Source organism: Mustela nigripes, chromosome 7, assembly GCF_022355385.1.
Source record: "Mustela nigripes isolate SB6536 chromosome 7, MUSNIG.SB6536, whole genome shotgun sequence".
Taxonomy (NCBI): Eukaryota; Metazoa; Chordata; class Mammalia; order Carnivora; family Mustelidae; genus Mustela; species Mustela nigripes.
Window position 1 is genome coordinate 21,822,634 of NC_081563.1, and position 11,972 is coordinate 21,834,605.

General features: G+C 57.9%; 1 protein-coding gene across 1 annotated transcript; it reads right to left on the reverse strand.

Moving 5' to 3' along the window:
* SLC30A3 (solute carrier family 30 member 3) lies at window positions 1-8,185 on the reverse strand. Its single transcript, XM_059407574.1, is given in 9 exon segments — window positions 1-812; window positions 1,737-1,871; window positions 2,129-2,234; window positions 2,483-2,656; window positions 2,658-2,682; window positions 3,235-3,388; window positions 3,484-3,630; window positions 4,059-4,240; window positions 7,891-8,185. Coding segments are annotated over 9 exon segments (1,167 nt in total). The 5' UTR covers window positions 7,986-8,185; the 3' UTR covers window positions 1-663.
* Between the last annotated feature and the right edge of the window lie 3,787 nt (window positions 8,186-11,972).

Sequence of the window (11,972 nt, forward strand, 5' to 3'; positions counted from 1 at the left end):
AACACAAGTTTATTGGTGGAGCTGCGGCGGAGTCCTCCCTCTCTAGCCGAGGGCACAGCACCAACAGAGGGATGGACAGATAGACCCCCCCAAAAGGACACATGGATGGTGCAGACTCAGAGAGACTATAGCACAGCCACATAGGCACAGAGACACACAGGCCACAGCACCAAGAAACACACACACACACACACACTGAGACAAAACCACAGAGCTAGAACACACAGACAAAGTGCGGGCTTTGGGGCTCCTGCATAGACAGAGCGAGGGCCACGTGGGGAGGGGGCCCCTGCTGACCTCCCCCAGGCATAGGCACACCAACAGCACACAGACAGGCAGATGCCCCCAGCCAGACAGCCAGCCGGCCACACAGACAAATGAACTGCATGGAAAGGACGCTTGTGCTCCCCAAACCATAGGGAGGGGGGACCAAGGGACTTCTACAAACCCCCACGGATTGATTCCCGTTCAGCCCGCCCCCTGCCCATCCCCCACACACTTTGGTCTTGCCCACCGGGGCTGGGGGCTAGGGAGTGGGCAGGTGGAAGGAGGAAGAGGAAGGGGGACGCCCGGCTCTGTCCCTTCTGCGAGAGAAGGGAGGCAGGTACTGAGAGTCCGGGCCTGAGCCAGGGCCTGGCAGTGGGGCGAGGGCGGGGCCTCGGCTCAGGCTTGGGGGGGCTCCTGGCAGCGCAGGCACTGGGCCATCTCGGGCTGGTACCGCTCAACCTGCAGGGTACAGCTGGAGAACCCGAACCGGGAGTGGAGCTGCGACGCGGCTTCAGCCAGGACAGCTTCAGGGTCGGCCGTGGAGTCTGTGGGAGAGTGATAAGAGGCAGCAGGTTCCCAGGAGAGCCGGGAGCTGGGCAGGGGCCAAGATAAGGACGGGCGCAGGGGGACCCCAGGGCTTGCACACCATTAAAACCAGGCTTGCACACGGAGCTTTCTTTTCTTTCTGTAGTGTATGAATAGCATAAAAATGCCAAAGAAAAGGCTGGAGAGACTCACTCAACCAGGCCACCCTGCTAACACGCCAAACTATTCTTATTTTTCTATTCTCTTCTGCTCTTTGACTGTCCATAGACAGCTGTACGTGTCAGCAGCCACAGCACCCAAGTCTCCAAGACAATCCAGATGTTAACTATTTTCTCCCATTGTCCCTCTAGAGTTACCCTCCACTATCCCACAAAGTATAATATTTTTGGCATCCAAATTGCATGTCTCTGATTGCTTCTTGCATCTGGAAGAAACTCAAAAATCCTTTGTCAGCTTGTGAGTCACCATATATATTTTTAATAGTTGAATCATAATGTAGATATAATTTTACATTCAGCTTTTTTCTCTTAGCATTATACCATCAACATTTTCCCTGGGTGCCACACAGAGCTCATCATCATCAGTCTGAACAGTTCCGTGATACCCCACGGTCACTCCTTACCTAACTGCCCCGTGGCTAGACCACCTGGTACTAGTGATCTTTTAAAGGGTTGTTGGTTCTCTGCACTACTTCAGAGAGGGCGAACCCCCACCCCAAAACCCTGTCCAGGGTGCTTTATCTCCAGCGTGCACATGTGTGTGAGAGAGAGATCAAGAAAGGCAGCTGGCACAGCAATCCCAGCGGTTCAGAGACTCTTCCTAGGTTTGGAAGAGGGATCCGGGCCGGGACAGTCAGGGGCCGGGGGGCACCAGGAGGGGGTATATTTCTAGAAGGGAACTGGCTAGGGCCAGTGTGGACTCACCAATGGCCAGATGTGCAGAGGCAACGTGGTAAGTAAGCGTAAGGGACCACAGGTGCAGCTCATGGGTTGCCCGGACTCCCGGCACGGACAACAGCGTGTCCCGCACGGGCTCAAACCCCACACTTCGGGGGGAACCTGCAAGCAGCACCGTCCACACCTTACTGCCAAGGCCACTCCAGCGCAGAGGTGGCTCCTCACCAGACTCTACCTCCCCCACCCTGTATCCGCTCAGCATCAACCCCCACAATTCACCCTGGGCCCGAATCCTCCTCCCAGCAATAGACCCAGGACCCAGGCCTTCTTCTGACCCTCTCTTGAGACAAGAGAGGAGGCCCAGAGCTGGAGTGAGGTGAGAGAGGGCCCCAGGTGGGGAGCGGTGGCATCTGATTTACCTTCCATGAGGACACGGAGGACATCTCGGAGGGTCGGAGCCGTGGATCCAAGGGCACAGATGGAGAAGAGGAAGGTGCTGATGGGGTCAGCTGCCTTGTACTGAGGCTAGAGAGAGAGAGAGACTTCCAAGCCCAGGAGACAGGAACCCTCCAGGGGAAGACCTAGGGGTGTCTTGGACAAACAGGACCTGAGAGGCCCCCGAGAGCCCTGCTGAGGGGAAAGGGACCATGGCCGAGAGCCGGGAGTACTGGGGAGCTGGGAGCTGGCGGTGCGGAGGGAGACCAAGGGGGCCAGGAGGGGGGCAGGGTGCGGAGCGGGGCACGAAGGCTGGGGCAGGCCTGCACGCACAGTACCTTGAAGTAGATGAGGACAGAGGCGGCCAGGACCCCAAGGCTCTGCAGGAGGTCCCCCAGCACATGCACAAAGGCTGCCCGGACGCTCGTGTTCCCCAGGGGCAGGGGCTCCCCCGGCCCTTCGTCCAGCGGTGCATATTCTGCCCCCCTAGACCCGTGGCTGTGGGGGGGGCCCGGCCTGGTGCAGCACAAAGGCCATTCTGAGGGGGAAGCAGAGCAGCTCAGCCCAACTGACCTGTTCCCGGCCTCTCTGCCCTCCCCTCCCTGGGAGAAAGCCCTTTCTCCACCTGTTTCCTCCCTACTTTCCCAGCCCCGGGAGGAAGACAGCATTGGCCGAGGGACACAGATCATGCAGGCTGGGGGGAGAAACACCGTACTTGGTGCTAGAGACATGCCTTCAGATCCTGCCACGGCGACTTACACCTGAGCAAGTCCCCTGGCCACCTCCCGGGTCCTGTGTCCTTAACTGTACACTAGGGCCGATACTGTCTACCTTATGGGGGGGGGGGTCTCAAATGAGACACTGCTGATGACAGCCCGCAGCAGAGTGGCCCCAGGAAATGTCTGCTGGCTCTGGATTCCAGGTCTTTCTCCCATCTGTCCTCAGGCAGCCCTAGGGTAGCTGACAGGGGAGAACTGTGTGTGCCTGTTGCATGCCTTTCGGGGCGCGGAGAGAGCCAGTTCCCCTCTACCCCCGGAGGAGCACACCTCGCCCTGAGGCCCCCGGGGCACCACTCCCTACGGGGACGTACAGCAGGTTGGCACAGACAGCGATGCTGGCGGTCAGCAGCATGGCACCCCCCTCGATGTGGTAGTCGCTGTGCAGCAGGCGGATGAAGGCCAGGTACAGGAGGATGCCGGTGACCATCCAGAGGGAGACCACAGAGGCCAAGGCTCCCAGAGTCTCTGCAGGGGGAGACGAGCTATCAGAGACCTGCCTGGGACCCTGGGAGGTACCTTCTGGTGAGAGGAGAGGCTCAGGGGGCCATGCGGGGCCTTACCTGAGCGGTGCCAGCCAAAGGTCATGGTGCGGGTGGCTGGACGGGTAGAGAGCCAGAGGGAGAAGAGGCTGCCTATCATGCTGCCCACATCGGCCAGCAGGTGGGCTGCGTCGGTCATAATGGCGAGGCTGTGGGCCAGATACCCCCCTGCAAGGGTAAAGCAGGGCACAGTCTGGGTCTGGTTAGGAAGCAGCGGGCACTGTGGCAGCGTGTGGAGAAGCAGGGAAGGAGACCAGGGGGACCCGTGCCCCAAAGCGAGTGTGGTGGCATCCCAAAGCGATGGGATTATAGGAGGGGCAATTATCGGCTTCTTTTCACTCATTCACATTTTCTAGATTTTCTATAAGGACACATTTTACTATCAAGAAAATGGGTCTTTTGAAAGACTAGCTAATGCTGAGAAGCCAGCCCTGGCCCTCGGCCAGTCCTGGGCACCCACGCGCCCACTGCCACCACCCCACTCTCCTCATCTCCCCCTGCCCTACCCCTCCAGGAACCTTGCTGGGACTCTGGGTGGAGAGTGGCTTGGGCAGGGATTGGGCAGGTGGGGTTGGTGGAGCCGCTCTCCGACTTACCGACCACCTCCCCAGCCATGAAGACGCAGCACACGGCACAGGCGGCACCCAGCTGCTTCTGCGCCTGCAGCCTCTCGGGGGTGAGCCCGGGCTGTGGCAGGGGGTCCCGGTGGCAGTGGTGGAAGGGCATCTCCACAGGTTTGGGTTCCTCGGGGAGGGGCTCCGAGGTCTCTGTGAAGAGACTGAAACGGGCAGCACCATTCAGCCTGGGGCTTGGCCGTGGGCTCACCTGTTCCTCACTCCCACGTCCCCAGTCCCGCTAGATGGGCTTCCTCAGCTGTGGCCTGACACTCACTCTGTTCCTCCCAAGGCCTGGCCAAACCTGGGGATGGACTGCCTCAGGGGCAGAGCGCCACGTGAGAGATGGGGCTAACCAGCTCCGATTCCAGCCTCCTTCTCCTTTCATACACAGAGCCATGGAACTCCACAGCTTGGGAGCACCGTAGAGATGGTCTAGTTTGATGCTTTTTACAGAAATTACAAGTATGAGGCTCAGAGAGGGAGAGGACATATGGAGGCTGCACAGCTAGTTCATGGTAGAGAGTAGACGCCACCATAATGTGTGGATAGGCACCAGAAGGAACACAAAATGAGCAGGATCTTGCTGACCTCTGGGAGCTTTTGGTGAGCAAAACAAAGGTGTACCTCGGTGCTGTGATATGTAGCAGGAGAGTGGCTATTGCCATAAAACAAAATGCTCTCAGGGCTCGGAGGATAGAGTAGATGAATTGCAGTGAAATCAGGGAAACTGAAGGGGGCACCATGAGAAGGGTCTGGAAGGAAGCGGAGGGTTCGGGTAAAGACGGGGTGAACATGCTAGACAGAGGATGGAGGGCCGGTGGTGTCAAAGGGTGAGCACGGGATCCTGGCCTTAGTGTCTCCCTCCCAGATCCATCTCCCTGTGCCTCCATTCCAGATCCTTCCCCTTCCCTATCTAGACATGCTGCTGAAACGTGGCCATTTAAGAGAGGAGTGGAATGTTGGGACCCAAAAAGTCAGGGGTCCCAGATCCCTGAGCTGGGGTTGTCACAGGGAGGATGAAGCGCCGACTGCATGGCTGGGGAGGCAGTGGTAGGAGCAGTGGATTTGGAGGCTGCCTCATGTTCGCTGGACCCTGGGCCGATCGTAAGCACCCAGCGGAGGCCACCTTAGCTGTATGGTACCGTAAGCCTCCTTCAATACATGAGTAGGGCTGGAGCCTCACCTGGGTGCCAGAGACTGAGCTCAGGCTGAGTTTCAGGCTCATGCTGGCCCCATTCCTACCCCCACGACTACCAACCTGAACTCCGGCAAAGCCGGAACCTCCCATAGAACAAAGAAAGGACCTAAATAGAAAATACAGTCTTAGAAATACTCATGGAAGTGTGACAAGAATACCCATGAGTGAAAAATCGAAGGCTCCAGATAGAAACGTGGTCACAGCAGTAAATTGAGGAGGGAGGCCTGGAGCCTTCTGGCTGAGAAAAGCTCTGCCAAGTGGGTGAATTGAGGTGTGAGGGAGGTGGGGGCACATTTGGTGCCTGCAGGGAAGATTCGAGTGCTGGCAGGTAGATTTAATTCTTGGAATGTTCTTCCAAGACTTAGAATCTCAATGTGTATGATGATGAGATGCTGGGTGTTTTGCCGAGGAGACAGGGAGACGAGGGTGGTTTTGAAACCCATCCTCATTCTTCAATGAGGTATACACGTAGTTGGGTGCCTGGGACTCAGGTGGCAGGCAGGGTGCACATAGCGAAACCCAGACAGATGTGTCACAGATGACTTACTAGGCAAGGAGAGGCTGGGGCCGGGAGGATTATGAATGAGGGACTTCGGAGCACCAGGGAGGGAGTGACCACCTGGGATGGGACTGAGGACAACTTCACAGAGGAAGACATGTTTAACATGAGACCTAGGTGAAGAAGGGGGCTCTAGACACGTGAGATATCAATGACAAAATAAGTGGCTAGGAATTTGAAGTGTCAGGAGTCAGGGCAAGGGCTGAGGAGGAAAGTGAGGGCTCAAAGGAACACCAAGGGAGATACACTGATTGATTTCACATATCTTTCCCAAGCCCTGAGATGACCTTGCTGATGTATATTAGTCTGGAGAGGGAGAGGAGAGGAGATGGAAGGGTCCAGAATAGACCAGGCCATAAATTCCATGTACCAGATTTCAAAGGAGGGGCAGGTAGGTTAGGGAAGAGCCTCTTTCAGAAAATACTGCAGGATTTGGTGACTAATGGTCATATGAGACTGAAAATGAGCTTGGGAGTCAGAGATGCGGGTCTGGATAGCAAGCAGAGGCTGCGTGGCTTTGGGGCAATGGGCAAGATGCCTTTTTTTTTTTTTTTTTTTTTTTTTTTACAAGGAACAGAGTAGCCAGTCATCAAGGTAGCCAGCCATCAACAGGCTGCTCCCTTTTGTCCTGCATGAATTGGGCACTAAAGAAGCCTCATTGTTGGGGTGCCTGGCTGGCTCAGTTGGTGGAGCATGGGACTCTTAATCTCAGGGTCATGAGTTCAAGCTCCACATTGGGCTTGGAGTCTACTTTAAAAAAACAAAAAACAAAACAAACATTTTTTAAAAAGCCTCATTGTTGGTGCGGGTGGGTGTGTATGTGGGTGGGGGGCTACATGTTGTTTAGAGAGAAGGAAAGGCAGTTTTCTCTCCCTGGCCTCTGAAACGCCAACAAACAAGTAATATTGAGCGGGTAGAGGTGAAGGGGGGGGAGGGGACCAGGACCTGAAGCAGAGTCAAAAGGATACGTGAAGAGAGCCAGGGCCTGGGCTGCAGCCTCCACAGCAGCCCACGTCTGCAGTCCCCGGCAGGAAGGAGTCAGACGGGAAGTCTGTACTCCCTTCTGTTCATCCACTTCCCCACCCACCCAGGTTTACGGCCCCCATCCAGGGAAAGAGCGAGAGAGGCACCACATCATCAGAGACAAAGGGAAAGGTGCTCGGAGGGAAACAAAACGATTGGGAGAAATAAAGAAAGAGAAAAAGCCAGGGAGCCTGTCAAATTTCCGAGACAAACGGACGGTCAGCCAACAGACAAAATGGCCAGCGGAGGTGGCCAGGATGGGCCTGGCGCGGCCGCTCCGAGGGACCCGGCGGGCGCCGGGCGCGGGAGGCCGGCGGGACGCGGAGGAGGTTCTCCGGCCGCCCCCGGCCCGCTGTCCCGGCCGCTCCGCGCGCCTCGTTTCACACCTCGCCGCCCCCGGCCCCGTCTGTGCGGAGCCGGGAATACCCCCTGCCGCCCAGACCGCACCTGCTCCTTCCCTGCCACCCCCTCGCTTCCCAGCGGCCGCCGCCCCCCAAGGGCCCGGAAGAACCGCCGTGGAGCCCGGGCCCATCTTCAGCCCGGGTGCGCACAGCTGGCGGTGGCTGGAGGGGGCGCCCCGAGCCCGCGCGCATAGAGGGAAGGGCCAGGGGCCTGCAGCGGGGGTTCCGAAGCCTGGGCGGCGGGATGCTCCCACCGCCAGGGCGCTGGAGCAATGCGGACTTCGGGGCACCAGGCGTGGATTCCGGCCCGACGGAGGGGCAGTTGCTCGCGGGGAAGTCGGATGCGGCGAGGGCGGCGGAGGGGTCCGGAGGCTTGGGGGACCGGCCCGGGAGCCGTGTTGCGGGACCGAGAAAAAGAGCGCGGCCGGGAGGAGGCATAGCGGACTGCTGGGAGGGTCGGGGTCGGTTCTGGCGGTGTGGCCGGAGAAGACAGAGCCGGGCGCCGCGAAGCCGCGGAACTTGCGGGGCGTTGGGGCGGCCAGCGGGGGCCACGCCGGCGGAGACAACGAAATGGACGGATGGCATGAGGGTGGCGCCCCGGAGCTGAGGACCAGCCCAGGTCTGTCCTACCTCTTCAAGCGCAGGCCGCCACCGGCGCTGCCGCGGTCCCGGGGGCTCACCAGGCGAGTGGTCTCCGATCCCCCCGTGGCAGGAGAGGGCTCCATGTCACCGCGGCCCCAACCGTCTAGGCCCCACCGTGGAAGGGAGAGGCGGGGCCGGCCCTGCACCAAGTCCGAGCGGCCAGCCGACCCCCGGACTCCCCGCAGGGCCGCGGGGCCACCAGAGTAGAGGGAACTGCAGCGACTGTGTCGCGGGGAGTCCGAACTGCAGATCCCGCGGCCTTTGGAGCCCCGCCCCGCGTGGGGCGAGCTCCCCAAGCCCCGCCTCCAGGCTCTCGGGTCTCTCCCCCACGCCTAAGCCCCCCCCCCCGAGCCCCGCCCCCGTAGCCCAAGCCCCATTTCCCAGTGCAGAGCCAGGTGTGGGCGACGGGAGCCCTCTGCGCCCCCGCAGGGTTCTAGAGAATGCCAAATTTCCATAGCCCCGCCCCCACCCAAGTCCCGCCCGCCGGTTCCAAGCCAAGCTCCTCAAGGCTTGGCACCCCCCCACACAACCTTCCCCCAGGGAACACCTCCCCTTGCAAGCCTGCAGGCGGGGGTGGGAGGGGTGTCGTCCAGCCCCCCACAAGGAGGCAGAATCAAGTGTGGGTCCATTACCTAGCTCGAGAGAGCCAGAAAGAGTGTGGGGTGAGCAGTGACACATCCGGGAGAACTCCAGGGACTCCGGCCAGAAACCCCTCTGTGGAGGAGGTGGGGTCGGAATTTGCATGCAGAATCTGCTGCCAAGCACTGTACCGCTCATTATCATTTATTTTTATAGAGACTTCGGGTGACAAAAGCTTCCTGTTCTCCTCCAATCCATTACTATCCCTATTTTTCGGATGAGTAAACTGAGTTCCAGAGGAAGAAGCATCTAGGGTCATGTAGCCGGTGAATAAAACGCTGGGACTGGAACCCCACCCTCTTCCCCTCTCCAGTTCAGGGCACCGCACTGGCGACTGAAGAGCGCGCGCGCCACAGTCTTGCCACTCACAGGCCGGGGCAACGGGAGGAGGAAGGAGCGATGCCACATCTCTGGTCACAAGCCCACTTTTCTTGGAGGGAGGCTGCCGCTTGCCAGCACGTGATTCTTTACCACCGAACCTCTAGCACCTGGCTGGGCCTTTACCTCATTTTGTCTCATTTTAACTAAAGCCCAGGGGAAGGAGTGACTAGAGCAAAGTGGGTGGCCTGAGCCCGGGGTCAAACCTTCACATGCCCAATGCTCTCTGGCCCTCACACCTGCTGCCACTGTAGAATGAAATGGGGATAGGGATTTTATTGTGCCCTCCAAGTTGTGACACTCTGAAGAGAAGGGTCTGGAAGAGGAGGGAGAGAAGTGAGCTTGGATAGGGAAGCGTGGAGGGTGGGAGCGGTTGGTGAGTCCAGCAGAGAAACCCATCCACGGGCACACTTCCTGAAGAACACACTGGGCATCCTTCATTTGGGGTTCTGGGGATAGACACCTCTCCCCAACGTTATTATTCCCAAACATTGCAACTGCGTGTACACCTCCCCCCATCCAACCCGCCCATCCGCGAACAAACACTAGGAGCACGTGGCAGATAGAGTGGTTGGAAGAGATGGGGTTAACCCGGGAGAGCTTCGCGGAGGAGGTGAGGCTTGAACGGATTAGGCAAGCTGGGCGGCGGGCTGGCTGCTCAGGCGGGGGAGAGTGAGGTCCTTGCCAAGGTTTGCGGGCGGCGTGCACGAAGGGAGCGTACTGCGCTGGGGAACGGTGCGGAACGGAAGAACCAAAGGGTCTGCGCAAGCCCCGGGTGCCGCGTCTCCACCCACGCGGCTCCCGGGGCCAGCGCCAGCCTTTATTCGGCACCCTCCCTCTACTCCCGGCAGAAGGCTCAGCCCAAAGCCCACGCGAGGAGAGGGACGAGGGAGTGAGGGTGGGGGTCCTTTCTTCCTCCAATTTCCCCTAGAGGAGTGGGACCTCAGCTCCTTGCTCGGGTCGCGGGGATGCAGACAGAGGTAGCGAGAGGGGAAGCCACCGGCCAAGGTCACCTTGTAGGTCCTTGTTAGAGCGGGGTGGAACTCATGCCCGGTCCGCCTCGGTCAGAGCCCAGCAAGTCCCGCTAGGCGCCGTCGGTTTTCGAAGCTTGGCACTGGGCCTGGGGCTTCCCCAATTCAGAGAGCCCTGGAGCTGGGGAGCCCTCCAGGGCTGGGATGTTGTAGCCTCGCCCGAAGCGGCCGGGGCAGGCCAGCTCGAGGATGGGGAGAAACCGCGGAGCCCTGTGCGGGGAAGGGGTTTCTAGGCACGCCTTAGCCGATGGCGACAACAGGGGACTTGACAACAATGGCTCCCTTCGGGATTTCCCTTCCTGGGCAGCCAGTCCACAGTGCGCAGACAGCAGCCCCGGGTTCCCGGGAGGGGGCGCAGACGCCGGCACGAGTCCGCCCGCCCCTGGGCGGGGAGCGAGCAGGCGGGAGGGGAATGAAGTCTGGGAGCAGATGGATTACAAGGCTGTCCTCTGCCGCGGCTCCCTCCGTGTCGCGCCTTGGAACGTGCTGCCTCCAGAAGCCGAGGGCACCAGCGGGGAGAATACCAACAGTTGCCTGTGCTTGGAAATCTATGCAAAGAAAGCCTGGCAGCCAAACAGACCTCTTGCACCTGTTTCTCAAAGAGCCATCAAGTGGCCCCATGAAAATCTTTGCAAAGGGTCCTCTTGAAAGCCAGGTCTGAGGAAGGCATCCTGCACCTGGTTAGGAGCTAGGAAAATGAGGCAGGAGTTAGAAGGAAGGCTGAGAGCTGGTTGTAGGGAACTGAAATCGTGTAAAAACTATTCATTCAACATTTACTGAACATTTATTTCCTGCCATGCACTTTGCTAGGGTAACTGGGAATTTCTGGTGAGCAAAATACATGCATTTCCTCCCCCTTCCTGGCTTTAACTTGATTGCAAGGGATTTCTATTTTGCAGGCTTTGGGTGCTAATTTACCCACATGCTCTAAATGTCTGTCCTGTCCTGTCCTGCCTCAGGTATCAATTTTCCCTAAGGAGATTCCTTAGGCCACATTAAATCCCAAAGGGATGAGGGAAGCAGGAGTCCCTGGAAATTCTCAGGGGGATAGGTCAGTGCTGGAACAGAGGGTGGCAGAGCAGGTCAGAAGGGGGCTTCAGGGAGCCTAGGCTGGACCAGTTCATTTTGGGAGAGAGAGAGCCAAGTCCAGCCTTGAAGTCAGGATTTAGGCTGGGCTAGGGATCTCAGACAAGATTTGGAAGCCAAGCACGCAGATAACAGATTAACACTGGAAAGGTCCAAGCCAGGCTGAAGGGTAAGGGGAAAGATAACAAGGCGGTCCAGTATCCACTCCATTCTCTGCTCAGGTGTTCCTCCAGGAAGTCTTTCTAACTCCCCCGCTATGTGCCCTTTTCCGGTGCTCTCAAGGCCCTCTGTGCTTATGTGTGGTTGGCACTCAGCACGCTGAAACAAAATGGCTTGCTTCTACCTTTCTCATCACGGTGTCCCTAGGGCCCCTGGTGGCTGATATATAGTCCTCGTTAAAGCCACCCCAGAAAAAAGGGGGCCGGTTGTCTGAGTGGAAGCAAGATGGAGAAAACAGGATTTTAGTTGAAGATAGGGAGGATGAGGGAGGGATGGAGCTGAAATATCACCTCCTCCGGGAGGCCTTCCCTGATCCCCAGACTAAGTTATTTCTCATGTTATACATTCTCGCTGCATGCTTTTTTTTCTTCCTCAGCATTTATCACACTGTAATTACATCATTATTTGGGAGTTACTTATTTCTTCACTTGGCTTCCAGGATACCATAATCTGGTTTTCCTCCTACTTCACTGACTGCTTATTCTCAGTCTGCTTTGCTGGTTCCTCCTCATCTTCTCAACCACTGAATACTGGAATGGTCCAGGACTTAGTCATCCCCTTCTCTTTACCTTTCTACACTCACTCCCTGGAGATATCAATCCAATCTCAAGGCTTAAAATACTGTCTAGAAACTGCAGATAGCAATGGTTGTTGCAGCTTGATGGTGGGTAGATGGAGATCACTGTGCTATTCTATCTTTGTGTTTGAAATGTTCTA